The sequence below is a fragment of the Lontra canadensis genome, unplaced genomic scaffold, assembly GCF_010015895.1.
Source record: "Lontra canadensis isolate GAN:19392208 unplaced genomic scaffold, GSC_riverotter_1.0 scaffold24, whole genome shotgun sequence".
Lineage (NCBI taxonomy): Eukaryota > Metazoa > Chordata > Mammalia > Carnivora > Mustelidae > Lontra > Lontra canadensis.
This window is the reverse complement of record NW_022631018.1, coordinates 2096905-2114409: the sequence shown is the minus strand read 5'-3', so window position 1 is coordinate 2114409 and position 17505 is coordinate 2096905. Positions and strand designations below refer to the sequence as shown.

General features: G+C 39.0%; 2 protein-coding genes across 10 annotated transcripts in view; one reads left to right on the top strand and one right to left on the bottom strand.

Annotated features, from left to right (window-relative positions):
• Positions 1-369: 369 nt before the first annotated feature.
• Positions 370-17148, top strand: PRG4 (proteoglycan 4). 5 transcript variants are annotated; one of them, XM_032862617.1, is made up of 13 exons: positions 370-445; positions 1039-1137; positions 3893-4015; positions 5285-5404; positions 8055-8201; positions 8789-8908; positions 10367-12646; positions 13286-13363; positions 14198-14334; positions 14793-14949; positions 15418-15615; positions 16075-16200; positions 16954-17148. In XM_032862617.1, exons 2-13 carry the CDS (start codon positions 1065-1067, stop codon positions 17049-17051), a joined length of 3657 nt encoding a protein of 1218 aa, XP_032718508.1. In that variant the 5' UTR covers positions 370-445; positions 1039-1064; the 3' UTR covers positions 17052-17148. The 5 variants fall into 5 exon arrangements, with proteins under 5 accessions (XP_032718508.1, XP_032718509.1, XP_032718511.1 ...); XM_032862616.1 differs by lacking the exon at positions 370-445 and adding an exon at positions 609-720; XM_032862618.1 differs by lacking the exon at positions 3893-4015.
• TPR (translocated promoter region, nuclear basket protein) overlaps positions 17149-17505 on the bottom strand; it is a 65836-nt gene continuing 65479 nt past the window's right edge. For 4 of the 5 annotated variants that reach the window (XM_032862615.1, XM_032862612.1, XM_032862613.1 and 1 more), the window contains exon 51: positions 17149-17298. In XM_032862615.1, the coding sequence (XP_032718506.1) occupies positions 17243-17298 (56 nt within the window). In that variant the 3' untranslated portion in view covers positions 17149-17242. Of the gene's footprint in view, positions 17410-17505 lie in introns of all 5 variants that reach the window. The other variant, XM_032862614.1, reaches the window with a different exon arrangement.

Sequence of the window (17505 nt, the reverse complement as noted above, 5' to 3'; positions counted from 1 at the left end):
ACAAACGAACAGTAGGTAAGTTTCAAAATCACTCTTTGTTAGATTTAGCTGTGGTGGGGGTGGTGGGGGAGGATTAAAAAAAGGAAGAAGGGACAGCAGCCTTTGACTACTTTGACACTGGTGCTTTGATATGCTGGTCAAGACTTGTCAGGACTATTTATCATCTCAGAACAATTTGTTCATTTCACTCAGAAATTAGAAGTGTGTTTTGGCCAATAATTCTAAATTTATTTTGTAGTAGTCATTTTTCTTAATGGGAGTGTTTTCCAGATGTTGCCTAAGTCTAGCTGTCTGGGCCCTCTTCCAACAAATGAGGAAATTTTGATTTCATAGGTTGTCACTGTTGATTCTGTCTAACCTTTGGACTAATTGGTTCATCCCAATTTATTTGCACTGATATATAAGACTTCCAGGACACTGGAAAAACTCATTATTGCTTTTACGGGTAAGTGTCAAAGTTAACTTGCTTCATGGAATTAAATGTGTTTTCAATTCAATAGGGATATGCTTTAGTCAAGGAGTTTGAAAAAGGTTTATAAGGATAGGAGTAGGAAAGTTTTGAAAAGGACCACAGCTCGGCAGTACACCTGTTGGAAGCTCACAGATTTGAATGGAGAGTTAGTTAAGGGAAAGTTGGAATGGTCACTTCTGTGTTTGTCAAATTACATTTTACTGAAGCTGGTTCTTTTTTTCCCCAAGCTGGGATTTAAACCTTGCACTGTAAGTATATGCTGTAATTCAAATAGTGTTGAAATCAGGCTGTTTTCCATTTGGGGGGATTCAAAAGTATTAAAGTGGTCGGTAACATGATCGAGATGGTGACTTAATGATTTTTTCTGCATAAGATTAAGTCTAATGGCCAAATATTTGTGATAGAACTAAGGCTGATCATTTTTAAAAGTCTTGTTTCAAGAGTGGGATGGTTTTATCATTAAATCTCCTTTTAAAAAGTATTGACAGTAAGTAACACAGACATAAACTAGTGGTAAGATTAAAGAGCAGTTTTGATACTTTTCTTTTCTTTTCTTTTCTTTTCAGTGAGGGCTCGGTACCTGGAAACAGCCATGGAGCGGAAAATACTTCCCATATACTTGCTGCTACTTTCTGTTTTCTTGATTCAGCAAGTTTCTTCTCAAGGTACCTTGACCATCAAAGAGACGTTTATTTAACAGCTGCTGCTAATCATTCTGTGTTGACCATTATGACAACAAAAGAAATAGATTTCTAAAGACATGTATTTGTTTGAGCTTAATGTACAATTTTAAAATTATGTGAAGCAGATGTGGTATATTTATAAACATTTTGGAATTCTCAGGTTTTTCTGATGTCTTATGAAATCTTTTAAGTTTTGAGTTTTCCTGTAGAATAATTTTTGTGCTCCTTATTTTTATGGTTCTTCCAAAATTTCAACAAAATACAGACACAGGATACACCTATGCTAGTGTGATAGAGTATCATTAGATGAACTGAAAAGAACAATGTTGAAATAACATGTAATTTTCACTTCCATGTATGATAAATTTAACTAGTCTTTTACATCACATAAATTATTGATGATTTATCAAGCATCATGTAGAATTAGGTATCATGTAACAATGAACATTTACAAAGTTTCAAATGGCCTTGTATTAATCTTGAAAGTTCTGTCTTTCTTACAAGAACTAGTCATCCAGATATGGACTTCCACTCCCATACATATCATCTTATATATTATATAATATATATATAATATATATATTATATATTATGACATTGAACTACTCAGTCAGTGCTGGATGAACAATCCTTGCTACTCATTTTTGAGAATGTGAAGATAAATTCAATGCAGTCACCTTAGCCCAAGTCTCTAACATGCGATCAAAGTTGATGAGTGACAATAATACCAAGCGTTGGATTTTTGTTTCCTTTTTTTTTTTTTATTAGCAAAACAGGAGAAAAGAAAAATCAAGGTGCAGGATTATTATGGTGAAATTATATTTATAAAATAGGCACTTCCAGGAAAATAGTTAAAATTCCCACCAGCCTAAGCATGAGAGATAACTGCCTGCCATGGACATAGTTTCAGAATCACTTAGATAAGATGGAAAAACACATGAAAGCAGATGTGAATATTTAATAAGGATATTTATATTTATAATATTTAATGTATCTCTAGACTCCTCTGCTCTCTCGTGATGTATTATTAGGCTCACAACACTGAGAGCATTTCCTAAGCTACCTTTCCTCTGTAGTAAGATCAATTGTTCTCTAAAATGCTTTTACTTTCCTTTAAATGAGTGAATTTAAAATTAACTAAAATTAACAACAATAAAAGGATAAAAGTCATTTAATCTATGAAAATAATTGCACTTCTTATAAAGGTAACTGATGTCCTATTTCAGAATTCTGCTAACTACAAAAGGATAGCCTTTAATGTTGTGTTTGTTGTCTGCTTTTCTTGCCTTCTCAACCTCTTCTCATTCTTTTTCCTTTATATATATATAATATATGTATTTATATACATACACTATATATGCATTGTATCGTGCACATATGTATGCAAAAAGTTGTGAAGTTGACCTAACATTTACTATTTTCTTTGTACACGAAGACTTAAACTTCCCCGGACTCATTATTTTGAGATTTCTCCAGTGTGGTTCAGCTTCCCCGTATGGCTTTAGGACAGTGCACCTGACAGTTTCCATTCCAGAGATGGATTCCATTGTCACATTTTTGTGGTTATTCTCTCAGGAAGGTGTTTTCCAAGTGCTTCTTTTTTTTTTTTTTTAAGATTATATTTATTTATTTGACAGACAGAGATCACAAGTGCAGAGAGGCAGGCAGAGAGAGAGGAAGGGAAGCAGGCTCCCTGCTGAGCAGAGAGCCCGATGCAGGGCTTGATCCCAGGAACTTGAGATCATGACCTGAGCCGAAGGCAGAGGTTTTAACCCACTGAGCTACCCAGGCACCCCTTCCAAGTGATTTTTAAAAATACATTTGAGGATCATTACACTTTTGTTTGTATTTTCATTTTGTTTTACTCAGAATAACTTTGACCTTTATACTCAAGCCTAGGTGCTAATTGAACAGTTAACCTATTTTGTACTCGCTGTAGTTGTGATTGGAAGCATGTGACTACCTCAGCATTTAAAGAAAGAGGTTATCCTCACAAACGAAAAGAAGAGGAAGCCTAGGGAAGTTGTTGCTGGCATGATCAGCTTGCTTTTTTAAACTTAACATGAGAGATAAGAGACAATGTGATTGGGTGGACAAAGTGTGGGCTTTAGAATCAGAGATTTCAGAGTTCAGATTCTAGGTGACCATATAGTGTACTATCCAAATCAGGACACTTCTGAGAGTGAAAGTGTTCAAAATGAATAATTAATAGGTATTAATTGACCTGTAATACATATATCCTAGAAGTCTTAACTGGGTGTCCCGCTGGTTATTAAAGTCTCTGTGTTTCAGCTTCCTTATCTCTCAAAAGAGGCTACTAATACTCTCCTGGTAACATTTTTATAAACATGAGAGAGAACATATGACTTCGTGCCCAGCACAGAGAGGCTGAATAAAGGTCAACTAGTCCTCCTCTGTGGCTGCCTCAGGAGAGCCGTAGCTGTCCCCCTTTCCCCCAGGAATGTCACCCACTTTTTGCAAAACTGTTAACTTTGCCTAATTTTCAAAAGTGTATTTACCTTCTCACTCAGTGAAGCATAAAGTGGCATGATCAAGGTCATGTCAGCAATCAGGCTAAGGTCCTCTGGACCCATTGCTACCCATCATTCCCGACCATTGGAAAATGGATAAAATGGATAAAACTCTCCCTCGCCAAGTGGCTTTATCCTCCTCATGAGGTCTCTTCCTTCCGGGGATGCGTTTTGGCCATGTTTACGCTAGTGTTGTGTAATTTTAGATTTACCGAGCTGTGCAGGGAGATGTGGGGAAGGGTATTCTAGAGAAGCCACCTGCAACTGTGATTATAACTGTCAACACTACATGGAGTGCTGCCCTGATTTCAAGAAAGTCTGCACCGTGGGTAAGTCCGGACAGCTAGTGTCTCCCCTGTCTCGCCACACCGTTCCGGGAGTCCCCTCGCACCCCCTTGCTGCGCTGTTTCCACACTCTTGTGCTTCTTTTTGCTCCAGTGCCTTTCCCTTCCTCGCATCCATGTTGCAGTGTGCTGTACCTAAGGATGGTATCAAAGGTTGTGCCTCCGGAGGGTGGGGAGATGGGGGAGGGCGGGGAGGGGAGCCTGGAAATCCGTCAGGTGCACAAGTTTCTTGACTAGTCCCAAGCAAAATGTCTTCTTTTAAATAGAGAATACTGTGACTCTGGAGTCATTAAGTAGATAGCAGTAAGTAATTACTCACGACCAATCAGAGATGTAATTGCTTCGTGTTGGGGTTCTTCAAGAGTTTCATCAAAAGAATCCATGCATATAAAATAAGCTTATCTACTGTTGGACTTTTTGATAGGAGAATGTTCTAGAGTACCTGAAAAAGGGCTCTTTAAATATGAAGCATGCGTGTTTCATGAGGAATTTCAATTAGAACCCAAAGGCTCTGAATTGTAAAGTACGAGTGGTATCCTTGAACACATTTTGGATCATTTTTTTTTAACACAGGGATGTTCCATCTCCAACTTTTGAAAATTGCAATTAAAAGTGGTTCAGAGTTACGTTCACTTTAGAATTTGCACATGAAGTTGATAAATATATTGCTGTACAGTTATGTGTCCTATAAGGTAATCATTTCAAAGAGGCCTTGGTAAGTGTGTTTCTAGCCAAGGCTTGTTTTGACATGAGCATGCATAATTCATGCCATGGAATTAGGCTGAAATCTTTCAACTCTTGCTCAGTTTGTCAGATAAAATTCTCTGCATTCTATAAATGATTTTTGAGCCTAAACAGGGACTCACCTATGTTAAGTCAGCTCTTTGGAATATTGTTGTGAGGTCCGTCCGAAAGTTCCTTTAATAAACATCTATTATAAAGCGGTGGTGTGAAGTGGAGGGTGGAAGGATTCCATGTGAAGGGTTCCCACCTTCCCATCGTGCATATGTGAAATGACTGAGACAGCACTGGGTGTCTCTTGGAGCCTTGGAGGGCGAGTAAAGTTTCTCTGAGTCATCATATTTCTTTCTTGACTTCTCTACTTGGAAAACCACCTGTTTTCCAAATTCCAAATGAAAGACTCAGAAATACACTTCTGGAACTCTAGTCAGCTCTCAGTTAGGAAATGGCGATGAGAACGTGGGGGTGGCTGCACAATTAGTAATCCGTAATGTTTTGTTTTGCTCTGGGTAGAGCTTTCCTGTAAAGGCCGCTGCTTCGAGTCCTTCGCAAGAGGGAGGGAGTGTGACTGTGACTCAGATTGTAAGAAGTATGGCAAGTGCTGTCCTGATTATGAGAATTTTTGTGGAAAAGGTAAGCATCATGGTGCCAATCAGCGTCTCTCAGCATCTCTCTATGCTGCAAACCTGCACACCTGCCTTAGCATTGCTGATGATGTCTAATGCGCACTCCACCTAGGGACTTGCTTTTACTAACAGCCATTTCGTTTTAATTTTGCTTCACCAAGAATGAATTAAAGAAGGAAAGCCTCTTCCAACAGCACTGCCTGGCTCCGCCAGGCTCCGGGAGAGCCAGAGATGGCTGGTTAAGGAACAGAGAGGATAGGGGCTGAGTGGACGTGCTTTTTCCTCCAGTGTGGTCCGATTTCAGGTGAAGTCAATGGTAACAAGCTCACTCAGGGACTTCTTGTCTCATCCTAATGGTGCTGACCCCACAAAGTCAGTGGTGCTTTGAGCTAGCTGTATTTTTGGCTTTAGTGTTTTTGAGTGTATATTGAATATATATTGAATAGTGTATATTGACAGAACAACACTTTCAGTTTCTCTCTAAACTAGTCAGTTTAGGAGTTAAAGACATTAAATTTATAGGCAAATCTATTAAGTTAACCTTCTGTTGTACGTGTCTTCTCATCTCTGCAGTCCATTGTCATCTCTGTCTAAATCCCTCTGTGTCATAGAGTCAATAAAAAGGGATATTGTTCCATTTTAAAATCCTCTTCTCTGGTTTTAGGTTCTAAAGGAATACTCTGAGAGTATAACAAAACTCTTCAGAGTTTCCCCCCAAAATAAATAAATAAATAAAAATACAAAAAAACCCACCCAAAAATGAATTCCTTTCTTTTACCAAATGTTTGCTCTTAAATTCTCCTTTAAAACAATATTTGTGGAGGTAAAGGTGAAAATAAGCATTGCTTGCATAATATCATTTTATTTAAACAAGGCTGTAATCCTGCTTCTTTTGAACAGTGGAGAAATAGGGTAAAAAACTGTTAATCAGCATAGTTGAGGGCTATTTCTTAACTGTTCAATGTTTTCATTGGACAGCATTCCAGAAATGATGGAGACTACACCCATATAATCAAAAACTCGGAGCACAGAGTTCCTGCAGCTCTCAGATGGATCTTATGATGAAGGATACATATTTGCTCAGTGCCCTGATAATTGTTTTGGCTGCGAGACAAAAAAACTAAGACTTTATTTTGGGCAGAGGATGGGTGGGGAGGGAGGATAGTTAGAGAGTGATGAAGCACTGCAAGGACATGTTAATAAAGACAATGCTTTATGCCACCAGGTGGTGGGTCAGATTACCTGAGGCTTACATGCAACAGAAAAATTGATGGTCATGCTTCATTTACAGAATTCACAAAGACAGGGTTTCCACTGAAAAGGATGTAACCACCCAGAGCTTCACTACTTTGTTGTTGTTGTTTTTTTTAAGAGTTTATTTATTTATTTGACAAAGAGAGAGAGAGATCACAAGTAGGCAGAGAGGCAGGCAGAGAGAGAGGGGGAAGCAGGTTCGATCCCAGGACCCTGAGATCATGACCTGAGCCGAAGGCGCCCCACTACTTCATTTTTTTAAAAATAGCAACCAAACTATCTTACCAGTCACCCCTTAGTTGTTTCAGGTTTGCTATAGATACTATTTATAGGCATCTACGTATCCCCAAATTTTAAATTTTCAAGAACTGAAGAAATGTAGGTGAGAAAACAGTCCGAGAGGTTGTTTGGCTCAAGATCACTAGCTAGTATGGCAGAACTGGTTCTTATATTGAGCTCTTTGGTGGGGGAGGCAGAGGAAGAAGTGTGGTCGTCAGCTCCTGGAGATTGCATTGGACAGAGTTCCTAGGGGACGAACGTTCCGCAAGAGCAGTGAGATTTATCAGGACTCTCTACTCAAAATGTCCCCACTGTCCTCTGCTTTCTTATCTTTCAGAAGTCCTTCTCCTTTTCCTCTGGTTCCTAACAATCAAACCATGTCCCGTGCCTTCTCTTCTAGACATAAAAAGGGTAGGCAGGCGGGAGAGAAAAGGTTTCAAAGATGCACACCGAACCACTGACGGTTGTTTAACTTGGGGAAGGGCCACAGATTTTGAGAAAGGCATAATGTGAAGGTGTGAACTTTTTTCAAGAGTATTCATGTAGATCTTTTGTAATAAAAAAAAAAAGAGGTGAATTGGCATCATTTGATTTAAACGAATATGAAAACAAGACAAATGTAATTATTATATTCCTCTTCCCGAGAGCACAAATACCTGTTGTTCGCAAGCAATTATTACTTCCATCAACACAAAAATGGGCAGAAGAACTGGAACTGAGAGAGTCAAGTATGTTTTAGGCCAGGAAATAGCTTCAGAAATCATAATCTGAAGAAACATCTCAATTCGCAGACAAGAAAATGAAGTTCAAGAGGGAGTTAGCTCATTTGCTCAAGGTCACAAGAGTAGCACCCTGCAGGTCTAAGACTGCAATTCAGGTTTTCTGACCCTTTCTGAGCCTTTGCCCTTGGTCATAACTTACAACGATTTCAGAACCAATATTTCCTGGCAGTGCATCTTTAGAATTCATCGCTTTGGAGTAACTAGTGTTAGGCTGAGAGCCCGCCTACGCTGGCTTTCACCAGCATTGATTCTTGGAAGCCAGGTGCATCAGTGCCTCCCACAGTTAAGAGTTACTGACGAATGTCAACAGGATGTTAATCCACCTGTCTTGCTTGGCCTCAGTGCATAATCCCACATCACCATCTTCAAAGACTGCACCTCCACCTCCGGGAGCATCTCAAACCATCAAATCAACAACCAAACGTTCACCCAAAGCGCCAAACAAGAAGACGACTAAGAAAGTGATAGAGTCAGAGGAAATAACAGAAGGTAGGAAGATGGCAGATGTCATGAAAGGTTTTGAGAGGGACTGAGCTGTAGGCGGACTACTTTTTAATAAGACTCTTCATAGAATAAGGGAATCATGTGAGTCATGAAGGGCTCATTACACTTTTTAAAATGTGTTTTTAAGTCAAAGTTTAAGCCAAATTATAAGCCCTCAGCTGTTTATTTTTCTTTAACCAAATTATAAACCATCATCTATTTATTTTTCTTATAAATGAACCCAGCATGGGTGTAGGTTAAAAAAATCAGAAGAAACACAGCTCACTGGGGGAAAAAAAAAAAAAATCCCAGGTGATTTTCTGCAGAATAATTAGATTCTGTGAGAGAGGGGAAAGTTGAAAGTAAAATAGTTATATTACTCGTATCTATGATGAGCTTAGCTACCTTACTTTTTAACTAACAAAAGAAGAGTTGATCATATTACTGATAAAAGCAAAACAGGGAGGTTTGTAGCTCAGTAAACATTATTTCTTGCTGTATTTGGACCGGCGGTTTTCTTTCTTTTCTTTCTTTTTTTTTTTTTTTGCTTTAAATTACAGTTGGTGTGATCAACCTTTTTATTTGATTTATAGAACATTCTGTTTCTGAAAATCAAGAGTCTTCCTCCTCTTCCTCTTCCTCTTCAACTATTCGGAAAATCAAGTCTTCCAAAAATTCAGCTGCTAATAAAGAATTAAAGAAGAAACCCAAAGGTTTGAGCATTGATAAAGATCAAAGACTATATCAATGCCATATTAATAATAGTTACCTAAAGGCAATGTGTGTTAGAACAATGATTTGAGGACATTTCAGTACTTGGGGCGTGTATAGATTTGTAAAAATTATTGTAGAAGATACTATTGAGAACTTCCTTTAGGAAATTAGTGCAAAGCAGTTAAGAAACCATTCTTTAAACAAAGGATAAGAAGATGCTAGAGCGGCAGCTCTGGAACCAGAGATGACATCAGAGATGTTCGGTTTGGGTTTTTGAGTTTAATTCCTGTCCACCTGATCCATTTTTCTTTCTTCTTCTCTCTTATTCCTGTTATTTTTCCTTTAATTTTTACTTATTTTGCAAACATTTATATGCTGCTTTAAGTGCTTTAGAATGTTAATCCATTAAAGTCTCATATGAATCTCTGGGAAAGCCAATATTATTATCCACATTTTGCAGCTCCTTTTTATTATTTTTCTAATTAAATAATGTGTCATTCTGGCTGATTTTTTTTTTTTTTTGGTAGTAGAGAATGTACTACAGATTAGGCTATTACCTTCTGAAAAGAGATTCCCTTTGTTCTGCTTTTCATTAGTTCTTGAAATTCTAAAATATATTCTCTTTCTCCAGGAAATACTGAATTTTGGATACTGTAGTTTTGAAGAACTCTATTTCCTGGGTGGTTATTTCCCCTGAAGCGTTTTCTTTGGCTAAATACCCAAATACATAGTCTTTGAATCATCCAGAGTCTTGAACACCACAGAAGTGCAGTCCATGTTTGCTAAATGGAACTCATCTCAGTGATGAGCTCATGATATGCTCTTTGGACTCTGAAATTCACCTGTGGGGCAGCTGCTGTGAGAAATCCTGTTAAACAGGATTTCTTTTGCTGCCATGGCATCCTAATCTCCTCTCTGTATCCCCTGGTGGGCTGCTGAATTTAGGTGTGCCCAGGAAGAGAGCCGCTAACAACCATGTGTGTGGACACAGAGCTTAGTAGGGACCATTGGAGTGACTGGAGCAGATTCCTGGGGTGTAGTTGTAGAGGCCTCTGAGGCAACTGGCGCAGTGAATTTACAAGATGTTGGAACTAGGTTTCCAGGGGGGCAGATGGGTCACTGAGCAATGTGAAGTAAGAGGAGTGGAGAAAGGGGCAAAGAGCATTCATATAGAGATGACAGTGTTGTTGATCATGTTGGTAATTTCCAAGTTGCTACTTGTTTCTCTTCATTAATTGTACAGACTTTAACTTGTGCTTTTCACTCCTTCTCATTAATTCCCCAAAATAGCCCCATCAGATTAAGTTCAGTAGTCACCATTTTAAAATAAATTAATAGACATATTATAGGTTAGCAGTTTGCTTGGGATACACAGCTAGTTGATAAGGATGGGATCTTTAGGTCACTACTGAAAAGAAAACTACTCAAAAATAAAAGATGTGTATATTTTTTTCTAGTAACAGATAACAAGAAGGAAAAAACTCCTAAAAAGAAACCTACCCCAGAACCACCAGTTGTAAATGAAGCTGGAAGTGGACTGGATAGCGGTGACATCAAGCTCACCCCAACTCCTGACACTCCTACTACCCAAAGCAATAAAGTTACCACATCTCCCAAGGTTACAACAGGCAAACCAATAAATCCTAAACCCAGTCTTCCACCTAATTCTGATCCATCCAAAGAGACACCTTCAAAACCTAATAAAGAGACAATAGCTGAAACTAAAGAGATTTCTTTAACAAAAAAAGAGACTTCAAGTGGAACAAAAGAGAAGACTGTTTCAACTAAAGAGACACGAAGCGCAGAGAAAACACCTGCTGAAGATTTTATACCCACATCCAAAGCTCCTGTTAAATCTACACCCAAAGCTGAAACTACAACCAAATCCCCTGTTCCCACCACCACCACGGAGCCTACACCTACTACTACCAAGGAGCCTGAACCCACTACTCCCAAAAAGCCTGTACCCACTACCACCAAAGAGCCTGCACCCACTACCATCAAGGAGCCCACACCCACTACTCCTAAGGAGCTTGCACCCACTACCACCCAAGAGCCTGAACCCACCACCACCAAGGAGCCTGAACCCACCACCCCTAAGAAGCCTGCACCTACCACTCCTAAGGAGCCTGCACCCACTACCACCAAAGAGCCTGTACCCACAGTCCCCAAAGAACCTGCACCCACTACGACCAAGGAGCCTGAACCCACCACCACCAAGGATGAACCCACCACCACCAAGGAGCCGACACCCACCACCCCTAAGGAGCCTGCACCCACAGCCCCCAAGGAACCTGTACCCACAGTCCCCAAGGAGCCTGCACCCACTACCACCGAGGAGCCAACACCCACCACCACCAAGGAGCTGACACCCACCACCCCTAAGGAGCCTGCACCCACAGCCCCCAAAGAACCTGCACCCACTACCACCAAGGAGCCTGAACCCACCACCCCTAAGGAGCCTGCACCCACAGTCCCCAAGCAGCCTGCACCCACTACCACCAAGGAGCCGACACCCACCACCCCTAAGAAGCCTGCACCTACCACTCCTAAGGAGCCTGCACCCACCACGCCCAAGGAGCCTACAATTACCACGCCCAAGGAGCCTACAACTACCACTCCTAAGGAGCCTGAACCCACTACCATCAAAGAGCCTGCACCCACAGCTCCCAAGGAACCTGCACCCACCACCACCAAGGAGCCAACACCCACCACCTCTAAGAAGCCTGCACCTACCACTCCTAAGGAGCCTGCACCCACCACCCCCAAGAAGCCTGCACCCACTGCCCACAAAGAGCCTGCACCCACCATGCCCAAAGAGCCTGTACCCACTGCCCCCAAGGAGCCTGCACCCACCGTTCCCAAGAAGCCTGCTCCAGCTCCTCTTGAGACACCTGCTCCAACCACCTCAGAGGCCTCTACTACAACTACCACCATGGAGCCTCCTCCCACTACTCCCAAGAACCCTGCTGAATCAACGCCTGCAGAACCCACACCAAAGCCTCCTGAGAACAGTCCCAAGGAACCTGTTGTACCTGTAACCAAGGCTCCTGAAGTGACCAAACCTGAAATGACAACAGCTAAAGACAAAACAGAAAAAGACACACATACGAAACCTGAAATTACAAGTGCTGTACCTAAGATTACAACCCAAGAGACAGCAATTCCAACAGAAGAGACCACTGAGTCCAAAACAAGTACAACCACACAAGTAACTCCTATCACATCGTCCAAAAGTACTCCTAGAGCAACAACTCCTGCACCCAAAGAAATGACTACAACAAAAAAGACAACTACAATGGAAGAGACTGTGACTAAACCTGAAGAAACCACAGCTGTGCCCAAAGATACAACCAAGAAACCTGAAGTGTCAACTTCCAAACCCCGAAAGCCAACCAAAGCACCAAAAAGGCCTACTTCTACCAAAAAGCCAAAAACAGTACCTAAAGGGAGAAAACCAAAGACTACAGCAACTCCCCCAAAGATGACTACATCGACAATGCCTACATTACACCCTACCTCTTCAGAGGAAGCCATGCTCCAAACTACCACCAGCCCCAACCAGGGACTTAACTCAGAAATAGTTGAAGTAAATCCAAATAAAGATGCAGATATTGCTGGAGAAAAACCTCACATGATCCCCAGGCCCCCTGTGTTAACCCCTATATTTATCCCAGGTACTGGTACCTTGGTGAGAGGATCCAATCAAGACATCGCCATCAATCCCATGCTTTCAGGTAATAAGCATCAGTTATGTCCAGTTTTAAAACTGGTAATGTTAACTTAAATTTATCTGGGCCAGAATACCCTGAGTTAGTATCTCGCTATTGATATGTATTATCTTGCAGAGTTTTACAGCTTCTCCGTAGGTAAACAGAGGAGTAATCACCGTAAGATTATTTGGTCTTTGGAAAATTGAATAATAAGGAATTTAGTGCATTTGTGTCTATATGCAGAGATGGTGTACAGAATGTCAAAAAAATTTAGTTGGGAGCGTATTCTTATAAGAGTACAATGCAAGGCAAAAGTCTGCAACATTTTTCTCTTTTCCACACCAATTCCAAAGGGCAATCAGAACTAAAAAATGAAATTTTGTGTTGGGATCAAACATCTAGTAATTATCTAATTTACATAAAGATCAGGTAACCTGGCCCATTCCAATTTTTATACATTACTTTTTGAATAATATCACCTTTAAGTAAAACAATTATGAAATATGGCTCTTCTTTTTCGTTTCTGAAATATGCACACCTCCTACTTGCCCTTTCAACAGCTTAGGAAAATGTGAACAGAGGAAACAGCCCTGTGGGAGGATTTGAAAAGAACATAAACTCTTTTCTCATTTTCTTTTGTATCGGCTTAATCTTTTGTTTTAGATGAGACTAATTTATGCAACGGTAAGCCAGTAGATGGACTGACTACTTTGCGCAATGGAACACTGGTTGCATTTCGAGGTGAGCTATGCACGTATTTTTTCTTCTGCCCATCATTTTATTCTTGGCATTTACGAGAACCAAAGGAGAGCGGAAGCTTGGGTTGAGCTTTCTGGAGGGGAACCTGACTGATGAACTTAACTCACACAATATGGGAACATGAAAGTAATTACCAAAATACAGGATTAACAGAATTAAACACATTAGAGTAACAAATAAAACAGCTTGAACTGATACTACTAATTTTTTTCTTTCCATTAGTAATTAAAAGGTAGTTCAAATTTTAATTTCATATCAAGTGACATGATATCCAGGTTTGTATTTGTATTCCCTGCTCTATGTTATATGAAAATAACATCCTGATTGCAACGTGTTCAAAAGTGCTACATCCTGTGGGAACCTAACAGGAGAACAGCAGTTACTTCATGTTGCTTCTCTGCTGGGCCAGTCCTCTTATATTTAGATTAAATCTGAAAGGAAACAAATCCTACACGAGCACCATAGTGGCCCAAGAGATTTTAGCAGTCACTGAATTATAACTCAATTCTAAAAGATAAAGAAACGGAGATAAGTGCTTTTCTGTAACTCACAAAGCCAGAAGGATCTTTCTAGAGAAACTGGAAAACTAAAATATTTCAAAGGCTATACTGAACTTCAGACCTGAGAAATATCTACTCTCAGCAATGTTCAAATACTAACTTCTGTACTAATCCTCACAGTGTTGACTAAACTTGTCATATAATATGTTAACACACTTTTTGTTTTAAATGATGAATTAGCAATTTTTCATTTTGGTTTCTTTTGGGATAAGTTATATTCATTCAGTTGAGGCTGATCTACCACTTTCAATTTAAGGTCATTATTTCTGGATGCTGAGTCCATTCAATCCACCATCTCCACCTCGTAAAATTACTGAAGTTTGGGGTATTCCTTCTCCCGTTGATACGGTTTTTACTCGATGCAATTGTGAAGGAAAAACTTTCTTCTTTAAGGTAAGAAATCAGCAACTAGCTATTCCTTATCTTAAGAGCATAAGTCAGCTTAACCTCCACTTCAGAAGGGTCTTCGTATTTTTTTTTAAAGATTTTATTTATTTGACAGAGAGAGAGATCACAAGCAGGCAGAGAGGCAGGCAGAGAGGGAGGGGGAAGCAGGCTCCCCGCTGAGCAGAGAGCCTGAGGTGGGGCTCGATCCCAGGACCCTAAGATCATGACTTGAGTCGAAGGCAGAGGCCCCAACCCACTGAGCCACCCAGGCGCCCCGGGTCTTCATATTTTATTAAACTATTCTATCATCAAAATTTAATAAAAAGCTAACAATTGGGTAACATCAAAGACCAAATTATTCACTTAACGAAGTTAAAACTTTCTCCCTGTATTTACATTTAAGAATGAATCCCTAACTTTTCTATTCCAAGATGTTAACACTATTTCCTCTGTTAAATCAACAGGATTCCCAGTACTGGCGTTTCACCAATGATATAAAAGATCCCGGGTACCCCAAACAAATTGTAAAAGGATTTGGAGGACTAAATGGAAAAATAGTGGCAGCTCTCTCAATAGCTAAACACAAGGACAGACCTGAATCTGTGTATTTTTTCAAGAGAGGTATGTTTACAATAACTGACAAAATTACCAAACTTCTAAGTACTGATTTGCCTGGGAAATTTTATTCAGTATTTTCATTTATTACTGAGTTTACTGTCAAAAGATCTTTAATGGCTGTAATCAAATTGTTTTCAATGAAAAAACTGAGGACAGTAAAATATATTCAGAGCTCTCAGCATGCAAATTACAGTTTCACCTGAATTTTCAGGTCATCATATAAAGGTCATCATTTACTTTCAAATGAAGTTAAATAAAAATTATGTAATTCGTTGGTTTTATTCATTCAACAAGTTCTTCAGCATTTAGCAATTATTTTATAATACCCTCGACTATTAGCCATTATTAATGTCTGGACATACTTTATGAGAAACACTGATCATTTCCTCTACCTTGTAAAAGCTCTTTTCCACTTTTCTGGGGGATTGAGCTTAATTTTCTCATCACATGTGATCTTCTACTACATAATAGGTGGCGGCGTTCAGCAGTATATTTATAAACAGGAACCCATCAGAAAGTGCCCTGGAAGAAGGCCTGCTATCAATTACTCAGTGTATGGAGAAACAACACAGGTTAGGAGACGTCGCTTTGAACGTGCCATAGGACCTTCTCAAACACACACCATCAGAATTCACTATTCACCCATCAGAGTCTCTTATCAAGAAAAAGGTAATGTTTCTTCCTGCGTTAAAAATTCTTACACATGAAATAGACGTCAGACAGTTTATCTCACAGAATGGAGCTTATTGAATATAAATAGTGACTAAATAGCCCCAATAATTTAAAATTAGTGATTCAAAACATCAATTGGCCTCAGTGAATGACCAGATCAATATGTACATATTGGTTTTTTTGTGAGTAAAGAATGCAATTTATTCAGGTTTGTTATTTGTAATAAATGCCATTTATCAAATACCTCTTACCAAGAACATCACATATAAATCTACAAACCTCAGCAGAGTCCTAACAGGTAGGTATTTGTACCATGTCCGAGGGGGCAAAAACTGAGGCACCTAAGTTAAATAAGTCACCCAACGTAGCTGGGATTCAAACCCAGATCTGTCCGATTCTTAGGGCTGCTCTTCCCTACAGCACAATCCATTTAGTCTGGTATCTTTAAATCTACAGGTTTCCTCCATAATGAAGTTAAAATGAGTTTACAGTGGAGAGGATTTCCAAATGTGGTTACTTCAGCTATAGCACTGCCCAACATTAGAAGACCCGATGGCTATGATTACTACGCCTTTTCTAGGAGTAAGTTATTAAGCAACTTCTTAGCTTCCTAAAGATGCGCTCTAATCTCTAAAACATGAATATAACCAAAGCAAAAACAAGTGTTCAATGGTGACTAAAAGTGAGAAGTTAAACTATAATACATATTCCAATTGCTCCGAAGAAGACAGAGTGTAGATTTTCACTTTACTTTTAATTAAATTGAATGGGTTGTGATTCAATTCTGCATTATCCTTCATGAGATTAAGCCTATTATGATACATCATCCAATTATTTGAGTAAAACTGCTACTAAAACAATATTTTACATTACCTGTGGCATTTAATGAAGGTCTTGGGTGCCACAAAATACTACTTGAATCATTTCACAAGTCCTGAAGATCACAAAGAAGTTTTTAAGAAACCAATTGTTTTTAATTAATAAAAATTAAATTATGCTACTTGGGGGCACTTTTCTTTGAAAAACTCGGAAATCTAAGTTATTCTACTTAAAGGATAAAGCTGAAGTAAATTATTGTTTTTTAGACTTAGTTTTTCTCAAACTCTTACGTTGAAAAAGGAGAGTTGAACCTGATTTTATAGAAAGCTGGTGACAGGTCAATCTGTCAAGGCAATTGTTTTGTTTTTGTCAGAAAGTTCAAATTAATTAATACAAACATTTCTGATATTAAAATGATAAACACTATCTTTGAGTACAATAATCAACACAAACTTTTTTTTAAGTTCAGGTGTTTTGTTTTCTTTTTAATTAAAAAATGATTTCTCTTCTACTTAGATCAATACTATAACGTCGATGAACCCAGTAGAACAGCAAGAGTCATTACCACTCGTTCTGGGCGGAGCTTATCCAATGTCTGGTACAACTGTCCTTAGACCCACCGGCAAAGGAAGAGTCAACTAATTAAATGAAGAATGAAAAATTTTGACATTGAAATACATTTTATTAATAAAGAATGTTGAGAGAAGCATACCAATTTAAATACAAAATGTCTTTAATCTCGACAATCATTACACTAAAACAGGCTTGAGAATCTTATTCACAATTATTACAGTTTACAGGACATTTAATTAATATTTCCTCTATTTATTCCTCCTCTCCCTCCCATTGCATGGCTCACACCTATAAGAGAAAAAAATAACCAAACTGAATGCATCTTTGAAGAAGTTACCTCAAAACTGGAGTATTCACTTACCCTAGGTCACTATAAAAATTGCTTTCAATATCAAATATCTAGATATATAGATATAAAACTGTGTTAGACATTTCACACATCTTCAGTTGAAAATTATTACAATTAGATTAATAGTTTCATGGCATGGATACAAT